This window comes from Mastigoproctus giganteus, chromosome 2 (genome assembly GCF_048544385.1).
Source record: "Mastigoproctus giganteus isolate SK-2022 chromosome 2, ASM4854438v1, whole genome shotgun sequence".
Classification (NCBI taxonomy): domain Eukaryota; kingdom Metazoa; phylum Arthropoda; class Arachnida; order Uropygi; family Thelyphonidae; genus Mastigoproctus; species Mastigoproctus giganteus.
In genome coordinates this window covers 201,469,313-201,497,248 of record NC_143576.1, presented here as the reverse complement: position 1 = coordinate 201,497,248, position 27,936 = coordinate 201,469,313, and the positions used below count along the sequence as shown (strand labels likewise).

The 27,936-nt window shown below is 37.5% G+C and overlaps 1 protein-coding gene across 1 annotated transcript in view; it reads right to left on the bottom strand.

The window, feature by feature from the left end:
• Positions 1–17,754: 17,754 nt before the first annotated feature.
• Tango10 (transport and golgi organization 10) overlaps positions 17,755–27,936 on the bottom strand; it is a 102,695-nt gene continuing 92,513 nt past the window's right edge. Inside the window, exon 5 of the mRNA XM_090390131.1 lies at positions 17,755–18,559. Coding sequence (XP_090246257.1) covers positions 17,755–18,559 — 805 coding nt within the window. The remainder of the gene's footprint in view (positions 18,560–27,936) is intronic.

The window sequence follows — 27,936 nt, the reverse complement described above, 5'->3', positions numbered from 1 at the left end:
ACCTACAGAAAGCCTTTGACTCAGTACCACATAAGTTGCTTTGCCTCAAATTAAAGAACATAGGTCTATCAAGTAATGCCTTATCACTTATGTCTAACTTTCTTGAAAACAGGAAAAGCACAGTTCATTTTGAAGGAAGATACTCCTCCACTTTCCATATACAAAGGGGAGTCCCACAAGGTTCTCCTCTGGGGCCACTACTCTTTGCTGTATATATTAACGACATACAAGATTGTATGCAACATGTTGACATCAAAGTGCTCTCATATGCAAATGACTTCAAAATATACAAAACCATCAAAACAACACAAGACTGTGAATCACTGGAAAATGGACTAGACACCATCACCCGATGGATCACAAACAATGGTCTAACACTAAACTTAAACAAATGCTGCACCATGTCTGTCACAGACTATCACAAAAAACACAAGATTAATTATCCCTATAAAGCTAATAATCATGAGCTATTGAGAATACATAAGGTTTCAGATTTGGGAGTATGGTTTTCTGAGAAGGGAAACTTCAACACACATGTAAATAAAACTACAGCTAAGGCCTCCAAATCCCTTGGACTGGTTAAAAGAATCTGCTTCGATTTCACCAATGTACAGCTCATAAAAACAGCTTGCATAATGATCATCAACCCAATTCTAGAATATGCCTCACAAATCTGGAATCCTCACACCAAAATTCTTATAAAACAACTGGAACGTATTCAGAAATCCATAGTCAGATTCCTGGTGTACAAATCTAGGTTGGAATTGAACACAAAATCCTACAATGAATGGTGCATTCACTTCGGGATTGTACCACTCTACCAAAGAAGAGCTGCGGCGGACTGCAAATTCCTAATGCATCTCGTGGCTGGCAAGCTTGATGCCCCCGAGCTGCTCTACCTCATCAACTTCAGCTGTCCTCCAAGAGTTTTGAGAAGACAAAATATGCTGGCACAAGAGCCATTCAGAACTGATCAACTCAGATTCCATTACTTCAACAGAACTGCAAAATTGCTGAATGAATCCAACATTGATATCCTAAATGAAAACATTAATATCAAAAAAGAGCTACTACAAAAGTTTTTCAATCAAACTAATAGAGAATGAAAATAAATGACTAATTTAATAATAACAACAATAATAATACTATAAAGATAGGTATACTTAGCTTTAACAAAAAAAAAAAAAAAAAATTTTTTTTTCTTCAATGAACTAAGATAAGAAATAACAATTAGAAAAAAAAAAAAAATTGGGATAACAATAAGAATAATAACACAAAGCAATTAATGCAACTACTTAATGTGAACTATCAAGAAAAGAAAACAACAAAATGCTTAGAAATACTAATTTCTCTGTTATCACAGCTTTGCTAAAATGCAAATCGCTTGTAATGCATGATATGCATTGTATATGTTGTAAATTGACCTTGTATATTTGAAATTGTATATTGATACCTGACATTGTGTACAGATTGTAAATAGAAGGATTACTATATTTCTGCTGTCAAATGCCTCCTCTGTAAGGCTTTGGCTGTTTTGGAGTAATAAATAAAATAAAAAAAAATAAAAAAATATCCAGGAAATACCTCTTAGGGTTAATTCAAAAAACTATTTCCAATGTCCAAAATAATATTAATAATCCATCCAAACATAACACACACAATTTACGCGCAGTTCTTCCTTATCACAGTGACCTTGCTATACAGTTTTGTCGAATATTTGCAAATACAGACATTACACTCATATTTTCAACATACAATAAACTAGGATCCATGTTTAATTCTTATAAAGAAACTTATAAATAATAAATCTGTAATTTGAACAACATAGTATATTTAATAAAATGCCAGCAAAAATGTAATGCATGCTATATCGGAAGCACTACTTCAAAATACGGCTCTACAAAAACATCAAATACACGAGCATACTATCATTATAATAGCTTTAAAATTGGACAAGCAAAAACAGAACTCACTTTACATGTACAATCCCATAACCACACACCTTTAGTAGATTCAGCAACCCCTATTATTAAATTACAATCTAGTTTCAGAATTTATCAGTATGAAGTCCTTATCATAGAATGGTTTCGGCATCAATCTAAATTAAACGTATTAAATGCAAAATTACCCTACAACCATATCTCAGCCCATCAAAGAGCATCACGGGAACTTAGATTTCTTTTAAAAATACACACACACTCTCTCTTTTCTTCACTATTACCAACTGAAGACGTTAATAACGAAAGCCTATCGTTACGGCTATTGGTCTCTTGATTATACTCTCATAGTTCCAATTCCTTTCAACTTTAATTCATGAAAACCAAGGATGAAGACGTACACTTCTATTTCCTTGAGCATATTTTAACTCCGTTTCAAAAATTTAAGCTCATCCACATTAAATCCAATTTTCAGTCTATTCCACCTTATTCACTGTAAGCCCAACTGCAGATTATATTAAGGTAAGTACCGAAAATTAAGCTATTGCTACTATTTATTAAGTCAATTAAATCAGTACCCTAAGGAATCCTACAATTTATCCAATTGCAGGTGTTAGTTAATTAAACAACAAATGGAAGCAATACAGGTTTCATTACGACTTTCAACAGAAAATGGTGTGGCAGCACAATTCATTTTTCAGTAAACAAGCCAGTAAACAATTTTTCAGTAAGTGAGGCACTAAAAATAGTCAGTCATCAAGTATTAACTAGCTCCCAAAAATGTGTTTTACATTACTTCACATCAGAAAATTTACGATTCCCCCCTTTTTTTTAATGTGAAAAGGTAATCCATGGCCATGTGAAAAATGGCTTATGCCACACCCATGAAGGGTCTGCTGATTTCGTTATCCAGTTCCATTATCCAGCTATATATCCAGCTGAATATCCAGCTATTCATTTTCATGCAGATGTATAAGAATATCACAGTAACACATTACCCCAGCAATGGATGAGACAGAGCTAAAAAAAAAAAAAAAAAAAGACATGTGATGCTTAGTCTGCTCAGGTCTCCAGACCTAACATCACGTGACCTATTTTCAAAGAGCTATGTGAAGGACGCCATGTTTATTCCACCACAACCAAGACACATACCGGAATAGAAACACAGAACCACTGAGGCAATAGCATCAATTATCACAGACATGCTGGTAAATATCTGGAATGGAATGGACTACTGACTCAATATCTGTCATGTGACTCATACTGAGAGCCATACAAACCCTTCAGCGAATATCTGTTTATGTCTCAACAATAAATAATTTATTTCTTTGAATTTTTTTGAACACTCAACTCAAGGAATACCGAGTCCTTGCTATGATCCTTGTAATATAGAGTACAAGGAATAGGAAAAGAAAAAGAAAAATCAGAACTTTGTTCCACAGTCAAGACATGGCTTCAGCTATTTTAAGCCTCCACTAAATTAAGTAGCAGTGCCACAGTGAGTGAACACAATCAGCATACCATTTACTCCCACACACACTACACAAAAAGCATATTTGGTAACCCCTCCAAGTGTAGTGAACTATGTGATACATCTTGTTCACACACAATCACTGATATATGCAAAGTAAAAAAGGCTGAAAGTGTACAGGCAATAACAGTAATATATAAAAAAACAAGCAGAATAGCTGTAGCAAGGAGCATGCTGAATTTCAAAGAGGCCTAATCAATGGATGACATATCAGCAATTTTTTGTCATTGCATGTAACAGCAACAGGTCTGAACATCATAAAGTCAACCTCAGCCAGTTATACCGAATAGATGGATAATGCAAGTGATATATGAGGGCTGTTCCAAAAATATGCAAACCAGCAACACTGCTTCATTGCTATGGAAACAAGTGACAAGTTTGCAGTCTAGGAATGTTCCCCCACCTTTTCTTAGTTTTTTTGTGCAAGCGTATCATGTATTCATTTTTGTGTTCATGTTCATTATAACAGTTTATGTGAAGTGTTTTATGACGGGGGATGAGAAAGATATTTTGTTAATTATTAGACAAAGAAGAGAGAATGAATTTTGTGTAAAGTTAGGCAAAAGTGGTCAGAATACATTTGAGATAATTCAAGAAGCATAGGGCAGAACAGCCGTATTTTTTTTTTTTTTTTTTTTTATGTGAACCCCAAACACGAGAGGTATTAGAACCTATAGTACTTAGTACCGTGCTTGGGTTGGAGGTTGAGAAGACGAAAGAAGATATTTGTTGACATTGGACTTGAACTTCTGTAGATTGTAATTTTCAGGAAATACGTATGAAGGAAGGTTGTTCCAGAAAACGGCAGTTGAATGAATAAATGAGGAAGATGAAAAGTTGGTTCTGTGGGTTTGAAGTTGGACAGTAAATGGATGTTGGCTGGTGGCGGCACGTGTTCGAACTGTTTTAAAAGAGAGAGCGGGAATTATAGAAGCCAATTCAGAAGAACAGTGCCCATGGAAGTATCTGTAAAAGAGGCAAGCAGCAGAAAAAGTGCGTCTATGAGAAAGCGAGTGGAGAGACTCTGTTAGAGATGAGTCATTAATTAACCTAACTGCCCTCTTCTGAATGGAATCAAGAAGCCTGAGAGAGGTTTTGGAGGCACCACCCCAAATGTGGGAACAATATTCCATGGCAGGGCGGATTTGCGATTTATATAGAGTGAGCAGCTGTTTGGAAGAAAAGTAACGCCGAGAGCGAAAGAGAAAACCAAGTTTTTTAGATGCAGAGGAAGCAATATTAGTAATGTGCTTGTGCCAAGAGAGATTAGAAGTCAGGGTAATCCCCAAAAGAGATATATCCTTTTGCCTAGAAATTGGAGTGCCACTAAAGAAAAGCATAGGAGCAGAAGAATCCTTTTTGCGAGATATAAGACAAGACTGAGTTTTGGAAGGGTTGAAATCAACTAAGTTGTCTTTGCCCCACTGGAGAATTACCTGAAGATCGGCATTTAAGGAATTGGTAGCAGATTTTCGAGAAGTTGAAGCTGATTGAGCAGGACAAGATTTCTCAAAACGGAAAGTTGAATTGCAATGTGCTATCATCAGCAAAACTATGGATAGGATTTCCAGTCAATGGAAGAAGGTCATTGATATACAAGAGGAAAAGAGTGGGGGAAAGAACTGAACCTTGGGGGACACCGGCATTAGTGGAGAAGTTAGAAGACAGAGAGCCATCTACCATCACCCTCAGTGAGCGATCAGAGAGAAAACTGGATAACCAATTACTAAAAACAGTTGGCAAACCATAAGATGGAAGCTTGTTTAGAAGACCTTTATGCCAAACACAATCAAAAGCCTTTGAGATGTCAAGAGCAACTACTTGTGTTTCACCGAACCTTTCCATTGAAGTAGTCCATAAATGGGTAACATAAGCCAGGATATCACCAGTGGATCGACACTGGCGGAATCCATACTGGTGATCGTTGATCAGACGGAAGGTTTCTAGGTAATTTAAGAGTTGGCGGTTAATTGATTTCTCCATTACTTTAGAAAGAGTAGAAGTAATTGCAATGGGACGATAATTGGATGGGAGGGATTTGTCACCCTTTTTAGGAACTGGCTGGATATGAGCAAATTTCCAAGCAGAAGGAAAAACACCTTTGGAATAAGAAAGTGAAAAAAGGCGGCAAAGAATAGGAGTAAGTTCAGGAGCACAGATTTTGAGAACAAGTGGAGAAATACCATCAGGACCTGGAGCTTTCTTAGCATCAAGATTCATCAAAATCCTTCTGATATCCTTTTGACGGAAGACCACAGGAGGCATTGAATGGACCGTGTTGGGAATGGTGGGAGGTGTTTTACCAAGTTCATTAATACATGAGCTGGAAGAAAAATGGGATGCTAGCAGGTCAGCTTTATCCTTGGCTGAAGTGACAACAGAACCATCTGGTTTGGACAGAGGTGGAAGCAGAGATGGGCAAAAGTTGCGGCCAATAGCTTTGGCAAGAGACCAGAATGCTCGGCTACCATTAGGGCAAGAAGCAAGTTTTCTACTCTTAGCCTGTTCAAACTCTAGTTTGGACTGATAACTGCTTTACAATTGTTGCGAGCTTTGGTGTAGGCAGAAAATGAAACTGAAGAATTAGAAACAAGCCAATTACGATATGCAACATTCTTCTCTTGAACAGCCTTAGCACATTTATTGGAAAACCAAGGTTTAGATAAAGGATGAGATTTTAAAGTGGAGTGTGGGATAAAGGATTCCATTCCTGCAAGAATAATTTCACTGACACGATCTGAGCAAACGTTGACATCAGAAGTTTTGAAACAGTAATCCGACCAAGGAAAAGAAGAAAAGAAATCTCGCAGGTCATCCCATTTTGCATTCTTGTAATGCCAAACAACACGAGGTTGGGAATAGCCATGAGATAATGGTTCCATTGGAGAAGAGACAATCACCAAGTTGTGATCTGAAGTGCCTAAAGGACCTCTCACTTCGACCGTGTACTTAGAAGGGTTGTTTGTGAGAAAAAGATCAAGCGTATTGGCTGTATGATTCGGATTGTCCGGTATTCTTGTAGGTAAATGAACAATCTGTGCTAGGTCATTAGTAATTGCAAAAGCCTCAGCATCTCGACCTGCTGGGTCGATGTGACTAGAAAACGGAAGCCAGCTGGAGTTGTGAACATTAAAATCACCAAGGAAAATTACCTCACTGTTAGGAAAGTTGGACTGGAGAAAGTCAAGTTGCAACGAGAGGAAGTCAAAGAGCTCCAAGTGATTAGTGGAGTTGGGAGAACGGTAGAGACAACAGATGAATTTGACACAATGAGGTAGAGAGATTTTAAGCCAGAGAAGATCGAAGAGAGGAGATTCCAAATTGCCAAGTCTCTGACAGGGAATATCAGAACGGACATATGCACAAGTACCACCTTTGAGGCGAAAGGAATCATACAGCGAATAATTTGGGCATCTGAGATGAGCAGTAGTTGAATCAACCGATAACTGAGATTCTGTCAGAAAAAGTACATGTGGTTTGGCAGACTGCAAGTGAAAATGGACATCGTTGAGATTAGAATTGAGACCACGTATATTTGTGAAATGAATTAGGAAGTCCTTGGGAGGTTTAGATCTTTTCGCAGATAAGCTTGTTCTATTAGTTTGACAATTCATGGTGTATTCAATAGTAAGAAAAAGTGGGTAGGACATGCTGTATGAAGTAATGAAATTTTTGGATATGGCGTACATGTGGTAAGAATATACCCAGATCCTTGACATAACGTGGCCTCGACAATGCTCCCCGCATACACACTACTCGGACTCCCTCCAGTCACTATCTGGCAGAGTAGAGGTGGCAAGATTATACACTAGCTGATCCGGAAGCCTCCTAGAGAGTTACCAATAGGTTCGGTCCGGTGTACTAACTAGCGGCCGGCCTGCGAAAACCGTTTTAGAGCTGTACCCTCGAAATGTAAGGAATATTGGATCTCGCCACGACGTTCATCATAACCTCAAAAGTCATCAATCATACTGCATGATGGAAGAGATAGGGAAGGGTTGACCGGAACTTAGCTCTAGAGACTAAACATGGGTTCCACCACTTCAAGCCTCCAATAAGCAAAGTGGTGGTATTTCACCGGTTGATGAGAGTCATCTACCACCTAGTACTGCCTGGTAACATAGAGGGGCGGCATTCCTCCATGTGGTGTGGGCGCCACACCTCGACCCCTGCTTACGTTGGTTCACACCTGGGTGGTCATCCACCATGAGCTTGTGCATGGAGGTTATACCCAGGATTACTAACAGTCCCACCATCGTGAAGGTGCAAGCAGAGGATTTGGCTGTCACAGACCGTCCGGACTTCGCCGAAATTGGGTCCACTTGACTTGAGTGTCACCCGAATATCAGTTCCATCAGCGTTTTAGACTCCCAGGTAGCAAGTACAGCTTGTCTGGCATATCTGAGAGAATGTCTGTGACAACCTCAAGGACCCAAGGACTCAAGGACCCAAGGTATTTAAATGGTGGAAGCATTTTAAAGACGGAAAAAAGAAACGTACAAGATGAACAAAGAAGCGGGCACCCATCAACCTCAGTGAACGATGAAAACATTGAGGAAGCCGAAACGTTATTGAAAGAAAATAGACGTTTATCGATTCGTGATCTGGTAGTTCAGTTGAATGTTGGTGTGGCAAGATGTCATGAAATTGTAAAGATGCACCTTAACATGTCGTGTTTGTGCAAGATGGGTACCACATGATCTTATGGCAGAACAAAACGAATGCTGTTGAATTTTGTAAAACCTTTACTGACAAGGTGGAAGAAGAGCCTGACTTTTTGAATAAAATAATCACGTATGATGTGTCCTAGATTAAACATTTTGATACCGAGTCCAAACAGCAGTCAAGCATATGGAAACATTGATTCACCATCTCCAAAAAAATTGAGTTTTTGGTTCATGAAAAAAATTAATGTTGATTTTGTTTTTTGATGACCGCGGAATAATACTGCAGCACTGGGTTCCTGAGAAACAAACTGTAAATGGAGAATATTATGCTAATCACAAGTTCACTCAAAGGAGCAATTTGCAAAAAATGACTGAAACTGCTTAATCAAGAATGGTTTCTTCAAGATAAGACTAGGCCACATGTTGCACAACCAGCAATGCAAGTTTTAGCAATAATTGGTGGTCAACCACTAGACTACCCTCCCATACAGCCCAGACTTGCACCATGCGATTTCTGGGCTTTCCCAAGCCTCAAAAAAAGAGTCAAGAGGAAAAAAATTTAACACAAATGAAGAAGTTAAATCTGCCACATCCGCTATCCTGCAACACCTTCCAGAAAATGGGCTGTAGCACGTTTCAGAAGCTAGTGAATCGCTGTAAAAGATGTATAGAATGTAAAGGATGCTACTTCGAAAAGGAGACCCATAACCCATACTCAGAGCAATGATCTCAGTCCACATATTTTTGAAAATATGTGGACTGAGACCATTGCTCTGAGTCAAAAATAGATATGTATGAACAGCCAGGCAGACCAAAAAAACTGACTGACAGAAAATCACTGATCCTGGTAAAAGTGAACCAAGTGACACTTTTGGAAAACTTTGTTGGAGTTTCAGTTTTAACATATCCACTGGAGTGTCTGAAAATGCACCCATAATCTGCAGGGAGCTGAACTGCATGTGTTTTCGTGACAGAGTTACTGTTGCTCACAAGCTCCACCACCCACATCATACCAATATTACCTGTGGAGTGATGTCACACATTATAAGGACTCCAAGGTCAGATAGCTGAGCATGGGTATGAAGAACACTTGGGGAATATCAGCTACTGCAGTGTACTGTGTGCACAATGAATTCTGGAGGATGGGTCATAGTGTGGGCTGTTTCTCATGATTCAGACTGACTGCTGGTTGTAGTGCCAAAAACCATCAATACAGGGCCACACCAAAATTTTGGATAATTCCATCAAACCCACTCTCCAGTAGTTATATAAAAATAGGGAATAGCAAATGAATAATTCTCCATTCCATACAGAAAGCAATGCAAAAAACCTGAAGGGGGAAAAACAAAGCCCAACAACTCTATTGTTGCAGATCATCACCTTTGTGATGATCTGTAACAATAGATTAGAGCACAGCAATATGCTCCACTTCTACAAATGAATTAGCAACTGCCCTGAAGGGGGGATGGATACATTCCTTCTGTCAGTTGTAAGAAACTGGTCAAAAGTGTTCCAAGGCAGATTGATGTTCTCATTACTGACCTTACTTATTCTACATTTGAGTATCTTCATTGCATTGAAGGCTCAAGTTTAACTCATTAATTCTGATAAATACATTTAATAAATATGCAAGATGTTGCAGTCAGATAATGTCATGCATCGAAAAGCACTTATTTCAACTCTGCCTCGAACACCCTGATCCTCATGGATGGCCTCATCCCAACTGTCATACAGCTGTGTACAAGAAGTAGGGGGCTCCACATATCTTCATAAATTATAAAAAGTCTGGTTTCTTGCAATTGGATTTTAATGACTCACCTTCAACTTTCCAAATGCACAAAAAGACTTTATAATTTGTGAAGATATGTGAAGCCCCATAAGTCATGCACACAACTGTACGATAGTTGTGTACATGAGCTGAGACAAAATACTGATCAGGGTGTTTGAGTCAGAGTTGAAATAAGTGTTTTTCAAAACATGAACATTTAATTTGTCCTATCAACTGCATCATCTTGCATATTTTGGCATATTTACTAAATATATTTATCAAAATGAATGAGTTAAAATTGAGCCTTCAATGCAATGAAGGTACTCAAATATAAAATAAAGCTCAATAAACTTAGTAATCCAGGTGAAAGCAGTGTGATCTCCCAGATAGCAAAAAACACACTTTCTTTAAAATCCTGACTTTTACTACTATATATATTTGCAAAACCAGATTTTCCTGATACACTTTCACTAAAACAAACTGAATATAAAACCCAAAATGTACATTTGGCTAACAAATATTATTACCTAACATTCTGCCTTTTCTAAACTCATCAAGCTCATCCATCATATTAATAAACACACACCAGGGGTGTGTTATATTAATGACTGCTTTTTTTTTTTTTATTTCTCTCTATACATTAAAGTTTTCCTTCTGGTGATATTTATTTGAGCCAATGGAAGAAGAGGAATGCAGATGACATGGTACAAGTGGGAGGGGCAATTATGTCACTACAAATGCACAGATAAATAATTACATAAACGATTTCCCGATTAGATTTTGATCAGTGCATTATAATGTTAGTATAATTACAAGAGGGGTATAGAAGATTTGACTTACTCCGTCATATCTCTACATTTTACATGGGTCAAAATGGGAAATAAATGGCGTAGACTTAAAAATATATGTAAAGTGGTCACTCGGTTGAATAGGGTCTCACTGCAAAATGTCGAGAGGTTTCATTTGAAATTATTGTTCTGCAAAGCAAAACATCTAAGGTGTTTCAAAGATGTGAGAACTGTGAACAGAGTAGTGTAAGAGATTTTGCAAGAAGACACTCAAGCAGCAGATATAAGCAAATCGGTCGATCATGTGAAGGAAACTCTTTTCTAAGCGGCTACAGTAATGATGCCGAGCAGGTTAAGACATTTTTTTGTATATGACTGGAGGTTGGTGAGTGAAGCGAGCAGGGGGTGTAGCCCCCTAGTTTATTATTATTATTAATTGTTGAGATTCCAAATCCTATAACATTATATTTTCTGCTAGTTATATTATTCTTAATTTTTATGACGGCACAAAAAGCATCACTTTTCCATAGCATTCTGAAGAGCCCCATTATGTCCAGGCACAATATCACTTGAAAAATTTGAGAGCCACAGCAATGGAAAAATCTATTCTAATGGGTAGGTGCTGTAAAGAACTATTTTTATAGAAGGCAGAATTCCCAAATATAAATACAGAGCACATATAAAAGTAGTTTAAGAACCACCTATTTTTCCTGGCCAAGTCAACGACCTGATATGAACCCAACTGAGTACATGCAGTCTAGTCTCACATAGACAACTAAACATATTGACATTTAAGGCTGCCCTGATCAAAGTTCTGTAAGTTGAACCATAGAGGCAATAATACAGAATGACATTATAGAGTTCATCAGAACTATGCTTGTATGTGTGTGTGTTCAGATGTTCTCATCTCTTAATAAATATAAATAATGAGTGATGGTATAATTGGCAATATATCAGTATGAGTTGAAAGTTTGTAATCTTGGCACAAAACACAGATATTAGCATTAGTAGAGGCATACGATGCAAAAAAGTAAGATTATACAACATCAGCAAAAAAAAAAAAACAAATTTTTTAAAATCCCACTTCATCCAACCATTCCCTCTAAAATGTTTGTTCAGTTCTTCCTTGAATTTATTTAAGCTATCAACTTCCACAACGACAGATGGAAGTTTGTTCCAGCAATCAAATATCCGCTGGCTAAAGGCAAATTTCTGCACATCTATTCTACAATTGTCTTTCCTCCATTTGAATTTATGTTCCTCAGGTTTGTAATCTCAGCAACAGGAAGAATCCATTCAGCATTGAGCTTGCTTGAACCATTCAAAGAATTTTATACACCTCAATCAGATCACCTTGCAGGTGCCTAGTCTCCAGACTCTGCAATTTGCAGAACTTGAGTCATTCTTGGTAAGAGGACCCCTTTGCTGAACTTACTAATCTTGTTGCCCTTATCTGTACTCATTCTAGCAACTCATCCTTCCTAAAATGAGGCTTCCAGACCTGTATGCAGTACTCATGGTGTGGCCTCACCACTGCCTTATACAAAAGTAATAATCACCTCCTTCTCCCTATAGCAAAATTCCTGTATATCATTGACAAGACCCCATGGTAACATGTCTGCACTGCTCAAGAAAACTTCATATCTCATTGCACAAACAGTGCAGTATTGCACAGTTGGTACATTTCTCTGGGATCACTGCTACCCATATGTAGTACTTTGCATTTATCAATGTTAAACTTCAGTTACCACTTCTCAGCCCATTTGCCCAACTTTTCTAGATCCTGTTGCAGTAGCATCCTGTCATTACTGTCATTAACAACCCTGCCAACCTTTGTATCATCTGCAAACTTGGACATTAAGCCTGATACATCATCAATATCATTGAAAAATGTACAAAACAACAACACCGAATCCTGAGATACTCCACTAATAACATTAGTTCATGAAGAACGGCATCCGCTGATTACCACTCTTGTCTTCTCCCACTCAACCACCCTTTTATCCATTGTAGCAACTTAGCATATTGCTCCAATTTGTACAGTAGTCTTCCATGCACAACAGTATCAAAAGTTTGCTGAAATCCAAGTATATTATATCAAAATTATTTTTTTGCATCCAGTTCCTTTGTGACTACATCATAGTATCCAATCAAGTTGGTCAGACAAGACTTCCCTTAACAAACCCATGCTGTGTCTGAATTATTACTGCAGTCTTGTCTAGAAGATCCTGCAGTGCTTATTTAATCAGTGACTCCATTATTTTTCCCAGAACAGAAGTTAAACAACAGGTCCGTAATTACTTGTGTCACCTTTCGATCCCTCTTTGTGAATTGGGGATACATTTGCGAATTGAGGGCTATGGGTTTGTTACTCCTTTTGTGACCTCCTTCAATATAACTGGATAGATCTCACCCACCTCTAGTGCTTTTATGTTTAACTTCAATCTCTCCTCCACTTTGCTCTGTTATTACAAAATCATTTAGCCCCTTGTTAGTTTGATAAACTTTTGGCATACCTCCCACCCACCAAATAACTCCTTATGTATGAATGTAGATGCAAAATACTTGTTCAGTTTGTCAACTATCTGAGTAGAATCATCAACAGTTGAACCATCGATATCAAGTGGACCAACCTGATTCATTCCCTTTCTTCTTGAATTTATATAAGCAAATAAGTCTTTGCTGTTGTTCTTTGCATCCCTCGCCAAAAGATTTTTCGCAATCTGCCTTCGCTTGCCTAACCTCCTTTGTGATTTGATTACAGACTAGCTTATATCTACCATAAGCTAGTGTGTCCCCTTATAATTTATATGCATCTTTCTTCTCTTGTCAAGCCTCATTAGTTCATCCGACATCCACTTAAGCCTAAACTTTGAACAGTATTTCTTAGTTGGTATGAAAAGCCTAGCAGCTTCCAAGGTTAATTCCTTGAATGCTTTTCATTTAGAATTTGCTGTTGGTAACATCATCAGTTGGTTCCACTGTATAGAATTTAAAAACTGTCTGAACCCACTTTTAGTCACCTTTACAAAAGCAAAAACCCTTCCCTTTACACCTGATTCTAGTTACATCTCTAAGTAAATCCAACATCAGTACATTGGGATCACTGCCACCTATTGGTTCCTTTATCTACAAATTCTTAATGCACAAATCACTGCTGGATAATCAGATCAAGAGTATTACCCCCCTCTGGTTGTATCTCGAACATGCTGCTGTAGAAAACAATCATTCGATAAATCCACAAATATCTTGCTAGTGTGCGAGTGACCAACCTACAAGTTCCAGTCTATATCTGGGAAGTTGAAATCCTCCATTATAAGAAATTCTGATTTATTGCCCACTATTTCTCTGTACAACTGTTCACTGTACTCATCAAAGTCATTAGACCTATAACACACTCCTACTCTCATTTTTGCTTTCTCAGAGCTTATCTCACACAAAGCTGACTCAACATTACACTGTTCATCTAAGTCAATGGATGCACATCCTTAGATTTTATGTTTTCTTAACTAGAAGCATAACCCCTCCTCCCTTCCTATCCTTTCTGTACACATTGTACTCCACAAATTCCAATTCTGCACTGCGTATATCTGTGTGACACCACATCTCTGATATCCCAACAATATCCGCCTTTGATGTCTTGATCAGCACTTCAATTTATTTACTATACTCCTAGCATTGGTGTAGATGCAAGTATAGATGTACCTGTTCTTACTCTTAGTTACTCTAACACAGCCCATGCATTTATTTGTTCCAAGGTGACTCCCACCAGTCCCTGAAATCACCAGCACCATGCTTTCCAGGCTGCATCTCATTCTAATAGAAGCATTGCAAGAATCAATTTCGCCTCTGCTTGCAGCTACTGTTACTCTTTTAGTCTGTGAAGCCCCTAACACTGCCTCAATAGCATAACCTAATATTCTTGCACCCTTTCTATTTAAGTGTATCCCATCCATGTAGAAGCAGTCTCTACTGTTAACATGCACAGACCACTCTGAAAAAAATTCTACTCCACGAGTCTTGCATGATCTTTACAGGGTCGAATTGATTGACAAGGCTATCATCATGTACTTCCTCCTATCGTGTCTTGGCAGAATTGCAGACACTTTCAAATTTAACCCTAATGCTAATAAATTTGATATTAGCTAATGCTAATATCTCTGTTTTGTGTCAAGATCATGAACTTTCAACCACGTACTGATATATTACCAATCCTATTATCTAATCCACATTCTAATCCATCACCTACTACTTGTATTTATAAAGAGATGAGTACATCTGAATTGCATTTTAAATTGTATGTGTCTATTTACCTCCAAGTGCACACTATACACATTGAGTAAGTTATGCTTTTGAATATTTTAATTTCTTTCAAAGCATTAATTGTATGTCAAAAAAAGAAAAGTAATATTTTTAAAATTACTTACCCCATTCCAAATTCCTATTTTACTATTTGCTCCTTTATAGCATATATTATAACATCATTTATAATTCCATAAAAATTCTTTAAAACACTAACTTGACAGGAAAACAGAACTTCGATATAATATAACCATAAAAATAAGTTGTAATTGTACATTATACTTGATTTATATTTTTATATTTACATTATTTTAAAAATTATTTTCTTGTCTACATAGTATCTTAAAGAATTTTAATTTCAGCTTTCAAGGCCTTTTTTCTCCCCATTTATCATTTATTAATGCAGAATTGCTACTGAAATCAAATTGTGAAAAATATGAAAAATTGCAAAAAAAAAAAAAAAAAGAAAATACAGGTAGTTCTCGACTTTAAGAGTTAATTTGTTTCTAGCGCGTGCTCGTAAAGCGGGAATTTATTTCCCATAGACATAATGTTAAAAATAGGGGTTACATTATCAACAATGATATTTGTTAGCTAATTAACAAAACAATGATTGATTTATCCAAAGAAATGAAAATGTAGTCTGTAAAATCAAACAAATTATAATAATAGAGAAATTATTTATGACTTACAAATGTTAAAGAATGTTTATTCTTCGTCATCATCATCAACTAAATGCACACTCGTTGATCACTCATTATTGGGTCAGCACTTATTGTTTGTTGCACAAGGAGTTGTCTTCTTCAGAAATGCTTCAAGAGGCATTTGTTTCCAAGATAACCTTCTCTTTTCTTTACAAATTTCAATAACATGCATAAGCATGCTATTGAAATTTGTTTTTTTTTTTTTTTTTTTTTGGCTGATGCTGCATAAGCTTGCTTTCTTGCATCAAATGCCTCTACTAATGCTAATGCTAATATCGTAATTGGCTTGTTTCCAATTCTTCAGGTTCATTTTCTGCCTACACCAAAGCTTGCATTTTTTAACGAAACGCACAAATTGCAACTAACATGATTTGCACGGAGTAACACGTTTACGAAGCTTAAAAAAAAAAAAAAGAACGAAGAGAAGATTCTGAAAATTTATTTATGTTTTTTATACGATTGAAAATTTCAGTAAAGGGCAAACACATTTCAACATAATAACGTAAAAACCCACACAATTCCAGCTATTGGTATTTTCACAAATGCAATAACATAGAGTTTACTACCCGTTTATAATTGCTTGCAGTAACAGAAAAGCCCAATAAACCGGAAAGTCCAAATTGTTTTTATTGTTTTATGGTCGTGACTTCCAGAAATGTGCTTTAGAAAAATATTACAAAGCCGTTCAAAACTGGTTCTTATAACATATGATAATGATGAAAATATAGTGCATTTAATGATTTGAATTGGTAACTCATACAATTTACACTATAAAAACGACCTGTTAGGGAGTTATATAGCGAAAATTTGAACTTCCGAGGTCGTGGAATGAATTACCAAAAAACAATGTGTTATTGGGTTCACATTACGATATTTTTGCGATATGATGGTAACGGATTAATATCATAAAGAGGGGTACACTGTATTGTATAGCTATGGGTGTGGTTTGAAATGCAGTATTTAGGAATGTTTAACATTCATTTTTTGCAATTAAAGTTCATATTTTCGATTTTGTTGATACTTGAAAAGAAAAAGAAAAAAAAAAAAAAAAACTCATAAACCCGGGAACTCGTAAAGCAAGAACTGCCTGTACAAGAAGTGACACAGAATTTGTGTGTGTTTGCATGCCTATACATAAATACACATGATCTAATATTTTGTTAATAAATTACATAGAGAAGTAATGAATTTTCAAAATTTGTCAGAGCTCGCTGAGCAATACTGCTATATTCAATAATTACTACATTCATTAAATATATTGTAACACGCATGCACGCATGCTAATATATATATATTAGTTCGCTTTCTGACAATGGTCAGAACATTATGCTCCATCTGAGATATCCTTATTTATTGTTTTAAATCTATTAGAAATAAATTATAAGATGAAAGAAAGGCTAATAAATATTTTATGCAAGAGACATCTTTTCAGATCTTGGGAAAATTAAAACAATAAAAACTTTGCATTTTATCTGAACAATCCATATATAAAGGCACAGAAAGGAATTTATGCATCACCTTAACAGCTATTAAACTAAAAAAAGTTGCTTCATTTTAATCTGAAAAACCTATACATAAAACCAATTCATTTAGAAACTATTTAAATATCTGCTTTGAAGGAACTTGTCACCTATAAGCAAGTTTTTAATAATACTAAATGAGAAGTGATTTCTTCTATGGCTTGAAAGACGCTTTCAACCAAATCAACTAATCCTTTAACTAACACTTATATACATTCACATGTACAATACTCATCATTATATGTTATAAACAGTAACTATAATACAGATCTAATCCATTCTATACTTACATAATATCTACAATCCATACTGTTCTGGAAACAACACTATTAACAATCAGAATCAATATTCAAATTTCACATAATAAAAGTTTTAAAATTACTTCTTTTAGAAGGATGTAATAAATGTATAGCTATACATTAATATTTAAACATTTATATTTCACTGGTCATAAACAAAAAACAATTTTTACTTGAAAAAGGCACAAATGACCATTATTTAAAACAACTATCTCATAGTGTATAATACATTCTTATTTTACATGGAACACAAGGGTGTGATAACAATGTGCAGTTTGAGAACGTCTGAATTTGGACCCACTAAATATGGAGACCTGCCTGCTCTTAAGTCATTAAGCTCATCATAAGGAATTAAATCATTTATATTTAACATACGTTCCTCTTCAGAAAAAACAAAGTTTCTCTTTACAACTCTTCGTATATGCTCCAAGCCATCTTGTTTACCACATATAAGAATTCCCACCGAAACTCTAGCAATGTCATCTGTATCCTTCTGAGTTAATGATAAACGTACAGTTTTTGAAACAGATTCTGGCATTTCGAGAGTACCTTGCCATACAATAAGATAAAATTTCTTAAACCACACACCTTTTGGGTAAACATCAACTGTCCATTCATAAGTATGATCTGAATCCCATTCAGCAAAACTTGCTGGTGTAGTAAAAACCAATGTTCTAACTCCATAAATAGGAAGTAATGGATAATTTTCTATAGAAAGTGAAGCACTCCATGTCTCAGCAGTGTACAGACGAGGAGTAAACAAAAGGCTACCATCCTGTGCCTGAAGTATATTGTGAATACGTTCGTCATCCTGATTAGAATGAAAAGCCATTGCTACAGCCATCTGTTCTACGAAAAAATCTTTAAAACGGCTAGTTAATGGATGGATGAGCAAACTGGCTAATTGACGAGGGGTCATCATTGGAAATCTTACATGAGACATTACCTCAACAACTAGGTTTGCGAAATGATTATCAACATCTTTATCTTCATTCAACAATTTCAGTCTCTGTTCCTGAATAGAAAGCCACTTGGCAACACATCTAAAAAAAAAATAAAAAAAATATTTATTCAGTCATGCTAATCTATATAGTCAAATAGTAATTATAAAGAGAAGAGCAGACTCCTATTCAAATATATGTACCTTGCAGATTACAAAGTAGATTATATTAAAAGTGGCACAAGGACCTATGGCTTAACAATAATACTGTTTAAAGATAAAGACAATGATATACATGCTCCATTTGAGGATGAGAGTACAAAAATAATGTAATGCCTGAAAATGAGCTAAGTAAAATGTGTTGACTGATAAGCAAAGGGCAAATTAATTCAAAGATTCTCCATCATATTTGATTAATATTAGCAATGTTAAAATTCTGGAATATTGCCAAAATTTAAGTATTGTTAGGAAACAATACACAACTTTTTGAAAAAAAATTAAGAAAGCTTTACATATAACCATTGCATATAAGAAAAGATTCCAAATGATATCAGGTGCAAGTGACAGGATTCTACATCATGTTCCAAGTAAAAGCATGTATCATTTATGGCATATCTGTGACAATTCAGCAAATGAGGCTGTCTTTATTTTTATTTTTTTTAATAACCAAAACAAATGTGAAGATGTTTCAAAATTATTTATTTTTAAGTTAATCTCTGAGGGCAGTTCAACCATCAAATTGTCACTATACAAATGCCAGATTTTAATTATTAAAACTATTACAGTTAGAAGTTTAAGTTTGATACATATGCTATTCTCTGTTCATTGTACTGGCTAAATGTTGGTTAATCATCAGTGCTATTCCTGTAATTCCTGTATATCATTGACAAGACCCCTTGACCTACTTTTTTTTTTTTTTTTTTCTCTTGTTAGTTGTTGGCACATCAGCTTCTATGGCCATAATGCACCTCCCAAAGTTTTTGCATTTTACTGTGATACAAGCCCGAGGCGGGATTCGAACCCGCGACCTTTGGGTTGCCAGGCACCATGACCTACTCTGACAAGGCTTCCAGAGTAGGTCATGGGGTCTTGTCCATGATATACAGGGATTTTGCAAACAGGGATAAGGATGTGATTATCCTCTTGTATAAGGCAATGGTCAGGCCACACCATGAGTACTACGTGTACAGGTCTGGAAGCCTCATTTTAGGAAGAATGAGCTAGAAAGAGTACAGAGAAGGGCAACAAGACTGATGAAGGGAACAAATGGGTGCTCTTATGAAGAAAAGTTCTGCAAATTGCAGCTTCTGGAGACTATGCACCTGCGAGGTGATCTGATTTAGGTGTATAAGGCCTTGAAGGATTGAGTAGGCTCAATGCTGAATGAGATTTTTCCTCTTGCTCAGATTACAAATCTGAGGGGACAAAGATTCAAACGGAGGAAAGACAGTTGTAGAATAGATGTGCAGAAATTTGCCTTTAGCCAGCAGGTAGTTGATTGCTGGAAAAAACTTCCATCAGTTGTGGAAGTTGACAGCTTAAATAAATTCAAGGCAGAACTAGACAAACATTTAGAACAAATAGATTAGTAAAATGGGAAGGGATGTGTTATTTTTATTTATTTATATATTTTTGCTTTCTAATACTTTTGCTTTATATAAGCTTGCTTTCTTGCATCATATGCCTCTACTAATGCTATCATTTGGATTTTGGTTTGGTTTTTAATGGCGCTTCGGCAGCTATGGCCATAATGCGCCAAATCAAAAAAATAAAACTAATACAAAAATATTGGTCAGCCTTAGAACAGGCTACCGTGTCAAAAAGGTAAAAATGATACTGTGGTTAAAGGTTATATAAAAGGTATAAAATATAAACTTAAATCTTTGGGTATAAATTGATCGAGTGTAAAAAATTAAAAACGTCAGACATGTCGTCTCTGTCACCTAAAATCTGACTGAGTGTAAATGGTTCAGCCAGATTATTAAAAGTTCTAACAAAAGATTGTCTAAAGACAGGACATTCAATAAAAACGTGAGAAACAGTTAAAATGACGTTACACGTCTCACACATAGGTGGGCCATCCGCCCTCAGCAAAAAGGAGTGTGTTAGATGGCTATGACCTATGCGGAGCCGAGCAAGAACAACTTCCTCTTTTCGGACCCTGCGTAACTGGACTGCCATTGCATAATTACAGGCTTAATACGCTGTAGTTTATTCGCGGTCTGTCCGTGCCAAGAGTCTTGCCATTGGGAATATAATTTACATCGTATTATTTGCCTGTAGTCTGTATAGGGGACTGACAGGCAATGACTATCCAGGGAAATGGCTGATTTGGCAGTGGTATCAGCTAATTCATTTCCCTGGATCCCAATGTGGCTTGGGATCCAGCAGAAGCGAATGTCAAATTCTGATTCAAAGGCAGAACTAAGCATCTGCCGGATCCGGGACAGGACCGGATGAGAGTTGACTAGAGCCTGTAACATGCTCAATGAATCACAGTAAATCATGTACCTTTGGTAATCGCTATTTATAATGAACTCAAGGGCTATTTCAATTGCATGCAACTCTGCAGTATAAATGCTAGCTTCTTGTGGGATCTTGAATGATAATGTCTTCTGAGGAAATACAACAGCAGATCCCACATACGATTCTGACTTTGAGCCATCTGTATAGACTGGCAGAAAGTCAGAGTACTGCTCTCTATGTGATGTGAAGAGTTGCTGATAGACGGCCGCCGGTGTATTAGCCTTCTCCATGATCTTGAGGGAGAAGTCACACATTGGCAAATGTGCATACCAGGGTGGAAGGAGTTGCCTTGGTGACTGGGCAACATTGTTTACCGTCATGTTTAGTTCATTTAATAGCCCTTGCATCCGAATACCAAAAGGTCTGTTGGCAGTCCGACGGGTGTTATAGAGATTTTCCCAACGTGGCTCAAAAACTGATGCCCATGTGGGATGATCAGGCAGGGCTTTCAATTTAAAGGTGTAATGTAAAGACAACTGCTTACGTCGAAAAGATAGGGATGGTACATTTGCTTCGACGTAAAGGCTTTGGACTGGAGATGTGCGAAATGCTCCTGTGGCTATCCAAATGGCCTGATGGTGAACTGGATCTAACCACCGAAGTACACTATCTCTAGCAGATCCATATACCTGGGACCCATAATCGAGTTTAGAACGGACAAGGGCTCAGTAGAGACGAAGAAGAGTATAGCGATCTGCGCCCCATGATGTTGACGAAAGGGCACGAATGATGTTAAGCCCTTTAACACACCTTGTCCTAAGCTGACGAATATGTTGAAGAAATGTCAACTTTTTGTCGAAGATAAGTCCAAGGAATTTGACTTCTGCTACGACTGGGATGTTGTTTTGCCCAAGCCTTAAATCCGGTTCAGGATGAAGATTACATTTGCGACAGAAGTGTACACAAACGGTCTTCTGTGATGAAAATCTGAACCCATTAGCCAATGACCAAGATGTAAGGTGGTTAATGGCTTTCTGCAGTTGCCTTTCAATGACCCTCATATTGCATGAGTGACAAAATATAGTAAAGTCGTCAACATAGAGGGCATTGTTTATTGTGGGCGGAAGTTGTTCCGTGATAGAGTTTATTTTGATTGCAAAAAGCGTGACACTTAGAACGGACCCTTGTGGGACTCCCTCTTCCTGACAGAACTCTCTCTCGAGAGAGAGTAGGTCCTAAACGCACTTGAAAAAGACGATTCGAAAGGAAGTTTTTGATAAAGAGAGGAAGGTTACCCCTAAGACCAAAGTTGTAGAGGTCTTTTAATATTCCAAATCGCCAGGCTGTGTCATACGCTTTTTCAATATCAAAGAAAACTGCTACCAGATGCTCGGATTTAATAAAAGAGTCACGAATGTATGTTTCAAGTCGGATTAAATGATCCAAAGTAGTTCTGTCTCTTCGGAAGCCGCACTGAGTCCTGGAAAGCAGATCATTTGTTTCCAAATACCACACAAGGCGGGCATTAACCATTCTTTCCAGGACCTTGCACAAACAGCTTGTCAGAGCAATAGGACGATAGTTACTTGGATATCTAGGATCCTTTCCTGGTTTTGGGAAGGCAAGAACAATTGCTTTCCGCCAGGAATCCGGAAATTGTTTATCAAGAAAAATTCTGTTAAATAAAATTAATAAGTGATTTTTAGAATGTGGTGACAGATGTTTTATCATTTCGTAGTGGATCGGGCCCGACAGCACTTGCATGCGTAAGAAAGAGTGCTGTATTTAACTCTTCCTGTGTAAAGGGCTTGTTATATGGTTCGAGCCCTTTTGAAGAGAAGTTTAATGGATGTTTCTCACGTTTTTCTTTCAAGGCCAAGAACTCTGGAAGGAATGATGTTGTTGCAGATATTTTCGCAAATGTTTCCCCTAGACTATTTGCAACTGCAGATCGATCTGCAATTGTACATCCGTTGTGCTCGAGGATCACTGAAGGGCATGGTGGGTATTTTCCCTTCATTTTCCGGATCTTATCCCAGACTACTTTTGAGCTAGCAGCCTGAGTTACAGAAGATGTAAAACGAATCCAAGATTTCCTTTGGCTCTGACGTCGTACATAGCGTGCTTTTGCGCGTGCACGTTTGAATGATATTAAATTTTCAGTGGTGGGATATCGGCGGAATATCCCCCACGCTTTTTTTTGTGCTTTTTTTGCTGCCGTGCATTCTGAATTCCACCAAGGTTTCGGGAATAGTGGGAACCGGCTGGATGATTTTGGGATTGCAATTGCAGCTGCTTGGACAATCGTTTCTGTGACATGAATGACTGCTTCATTGATTGGCTCCTGACTGACTGTATGGATATCAAGGTTTGCCAGATTTTCAAAGGCATTCCAGTCAGCCTGATCAATCTTCCACTGCGGTAAACTAAATGGCAGACACGGTCTTCCACTAGTTAGGGTGGTTATCACGGGGAAGTGATCGCTTCCATATGGATTATCTTCTACCTCCCAAGTAAGTGAAGGAAGGAGAGAAGGGGAGCAGATAGAAAGATCAATGGCAGAGAATGTACGGGTAGGCATGTGGAAGAAGGTGTTTGTTCCCACATTTAGGAGGGAGAGATCATTGTCAGTGAGCATATGCTCTATGACTCGTCCCCTTCCATTGATGTCAGCACTACCCCACAGAGTGTTATGTCCATTGAAATCCCCAAGAATTAAACAAAGGGAAGGCAATTGCATGATAAGATCATCAAGGTCTTTCTGGGGGATGTCAATCCCAGGTGGCAAATAAACAGAGCAGACAGTTAATAAGAACCCCACTGGCGAATTGCTACAGCTTCAATGCTAGTTGTAAGCTGCAAAGGCTGAAATGGGATCTGGTTGCCGACGAGGATTGCGACTCCTCCGTGGGCAGGACCATCCACAATTCTATCCTTACGAATGATGGTAATGTTATGCATGGTGGGGTCATCATTTGCCTTTAAATAAGTCTCCTGTATGCAAAAGCAAACTGGTTTGTGCTTTTGCAGGAGTGCCTTGATGTCGTCAGTATTTTGCCGGAATCCACGACAATTCCACTGTAGGAATTTAGCCATTATTTGGACTTGGTGGGTCCATCAGGCGGCTTCCGAGGTGCCGAGGGCTTAATTTTGTCAGTCTTGGATTTATCTTTCCTGGGGAAGTATGGACGCTGTCCTGTGTCCATTTCTTCCTCAGCGAAGAGTTCCAAAACTGACTCATCATATACCTCCTTCTGCTCGACATCCATGTTTTCCTGGGTACTAGGTGTTACTTCCCCTTTCTTATTCTTTTCTTTTGCTTTTGTTACTTGTGGAGCATTAGGAGGTACCGATATAGGAGTGGCAGCTGATTGGTCCTTCTGTGCAGGTTTTTGGGAGCTTAAAAGATAACGTGCAATGGGAGTAAATGATTCTTTTGGGGGGACGGACATGTCCGTCTGAGTCCCAATCGAACACCTCCCTGCTACCTTCTGGGCGTAGGTAGGTTTTTTGATGTTAAGAGGTTTCACTGCTTTTCTTGCCTCCTGGTACGATATGTTTAGCTCTGCCTTCAGCCGTTGAATTTCTTTTTCTTCTTTCCACCTCTGGCATGCCATTGAATAGGCCAGATGTTCTCCCTCACAGTTAATGCAGGTGGGTTTAGTGGCTGAACATGCTGTTGTTTCGTGGTCCTTTGCACCGCACCGGGTGCATGCAAGGACTCCATGGCAGGCCATTTGAGAATGTCCATACTTCTGACATTTAAAACACCGTAAAGGGTTCGGAATGTATGGACATACTGGACAGTTGATGTATCCAGCTTTAATCTCATCAGGAGGTTTGGGAGAGTTAAAAGTCAGGATAACACTCCTGGTTTTAACAATTTTTCCATCCCTTCGCGCAGTGATTCTCTTGACGGCAGTAACTCCCTGTGGTTTTAATTCGGAGCAGATTTCCTCCTCGGTGACGTCGAGAAGGTCCCACTCCGAAATGACACCTCTCGATGAATTTAGTGTTCTGTGTGGTGTCACTGTTATGGGTATACCTCCGATTGATGTTACTCGGAGTAGATGTTCAGACTGCCTGTCATTTTTTGTTTCTATCAAGAGGTCCCCAGAACGGAGCCTCTTAACTGACTTGGGTGTACCTACTAACCCATCCAACCCTTTTTGTATAAAAAAGGGCGACATTTTACCAATCGGTGTTTCGTTGGTGGAATGCATTATTATGAACCTTGGGACAGGCCCTGATGGTAGTTCGGTTCGCTGCCGCTTTGTAGCAATAATGCTATCTGCCTCTCCGTCATTATTTTCAGATAGGGACCGGGTTGGGGTCCCTGAAGGAATATGTTTATCAGGATTCATGAAGATTTTTAAATTGTTCAGTGCCCGGGCTCCCCACCCACCACGGAGCCCAAAGGGACGCCCACTACCCGGCATGCAATAAATGCGCTCGGGAGTGGAACGCCAGGGCTACCCAGACACTATACCCGCACCGCCGCCAGCCTGAATCCTGTCCCTCGGACCATGAGGGTAGGGGCGTGGCATTGACACGGTTGACCCTCGCAGGCGAGCCTACTAGCCGATTGATCCTAGCCGGGCCTTCCAGGACCACCCGTCTTGTCGAAGCAGGGGCCAAAGTGGTGTATTGAAGCTGGGCCCCTCAACCACCAGGATCCCCCTTTCTGAATTTCCACAGGTCGCAGCGCACGGCAAACACGCCGGATTCCATTGATGTAAGCCTGGAACCTGGGCTGTGGGCGTTGGATCCCAGTGATGCTAGTCTGGAAGTCCAGCAGCGTCACTGGGAGGTCCCCTCACCACGTACAGGTGCCCACGTCGAGGGGAATGCTATCATCACTGAGTGCTTTATGTAGATCATGCCACTAGATGTCAGCATATTCTGTTGACTGTTATATAACATATAAACCCAGGGATTTTTAGAGGAGGGGGGAGGAGGAGGAGGAGGAAGATGCACTGGTATGAAATATTGTGCATTTTTTTTTCCCCATCAGAATACAAATATATATAATATAAGTGCTCAAAGTGAGTCTACAGACTCAATCTTATATTGTATGTATACACTCTTACAGTAGTAATTAGATTACAGACTGCTGTAATGTTTAATCAATAATTTGATGGCATTAATCTGATCTGATATACATTTTCCACTCTTCCTTTTACTACCTTTCCATTACTTTATAATAGATTATATATATATATATATATATATATATATATATAACCATATAAATAAGAATAAGAGTTAAAATAAAATAATGCGAGCAGTATGGTAAGACAAGAGCGAAAATAATCAAAATTAAATCTAAATCAAATGGGGGGGGGGGAAGAGTAACAAGAGTAAAAATATTGCAGTAGAAACTCTCTATAATAATTTAGAAAATCTAAATGAAAGAATAATAATTCATTGAATTTTGAAAGCCAATTAAATAGAAATTTAGCGGTTCTCCCTCTGATGGGTACCAGGTCCAAATTTATGTGAAATATCACCAACAGAGGTGTTAACCACTACAATAAAATAAACCAAAAATACACACACACACACACACACACACACACACACACACACACACACACACACACACACACACACACACACACAATCTTGAAAATATAAAAAAAAAAAAAATAATCAGTATGACAATGAAGAAATAGTTTTAGAATATCTAAAATTATCTTTTCATTATATCAGTTTTTAAATTTATAATTATTCTATTTCTAAAAAAAAAAATCACATTGAATGTTATTATCATAAATAAATGTCTTTTTTTTTAAAAGTTTCTTACTATTTTGCTTTGTACAACAAATGCAGCCTGCACGGTGCATAAAATATGCATATGCATTATATTTTAAATCATGGCCTGAAAAAGACAATAACTTCTAACACCCATTGGTTTCATATATCCTACTCCTAATTAATCTAGGTTTTCCAACTGCAGTTAGCATTAGCATTAAATGAAACTTAATTAATTTAAAAAATACATATTGTATTTATCAATAGAAAAAATACACTGTACTATGCTATACCTAAAAATCACCAATAATCATCTGAAATTAATCCATTAACGGAAAAAGTGATTCACCCCCCTTCTACACCAAGTCACGTGTAGACAGTGGTGTTCCCAAAAAAGAATTGGTTAGTGCTGGTTGTGCTAATCCCCCTGCTTGCTTAAAGAATTTTTATTTAAGCTCGCTGGTTGTCTACACCACACATTTATTTCAACATGGATATAGAAGCTTTGATTTCAAAGGTTTATATTCGACAACCAATATGGGAGAAAACAGAAAAACTATTCTAACAAGAATGTTAATAATTTATAATAGAAACTCACAAATAATTTATAATAGAAACTCACAAATAATTTATAATAGAAACTCACAACTACAATTAAAAAAAAAAAAAAATCACAATATATAATTCTATAACAATTTATAGATTTATGTATGCAGTGCGTTACATAAATGTATATATCTGTGAGGTAGAATTTAAGTCTGTTAAAATGTGTGAAGCTGGATGCGTATAAAATTACACAAAATTCCAAAAAATTGGAGATGAAGGCGTGAGAAAGAGAAATAATGTGAATTTCCTAATGAAATAAAGAATTAAGCAAAATTATAGGCTGAATTGAATAGCCAATTAGAGAGAAAGGATCTGTAAAGCAAAATGATTAAATTAATATACAGAGTATATTAATATAGTAATTAAAATCTAATGTTAACATCAGATTTTAATTTTATAATTTCTCTATCCCTTTCTCAGACCAAAACTGCCCACCCATATCTGATGCTAGCCATTACTCCGTATATTAATTTAATCACTTCTCTCTAATTGGCTATTCAATTTAGCCTATAATTTTGCTTAATTCATTATTTCATTGGATATTCACATTCCTTCTCACACCTTCAATATCTCCAATTTCTGCTATCCTTCTATTAGTTTTAGCATTTTGTGTAATAAAAAAAAAAAAGATAAAGTGCAGCCATTATCAACCCA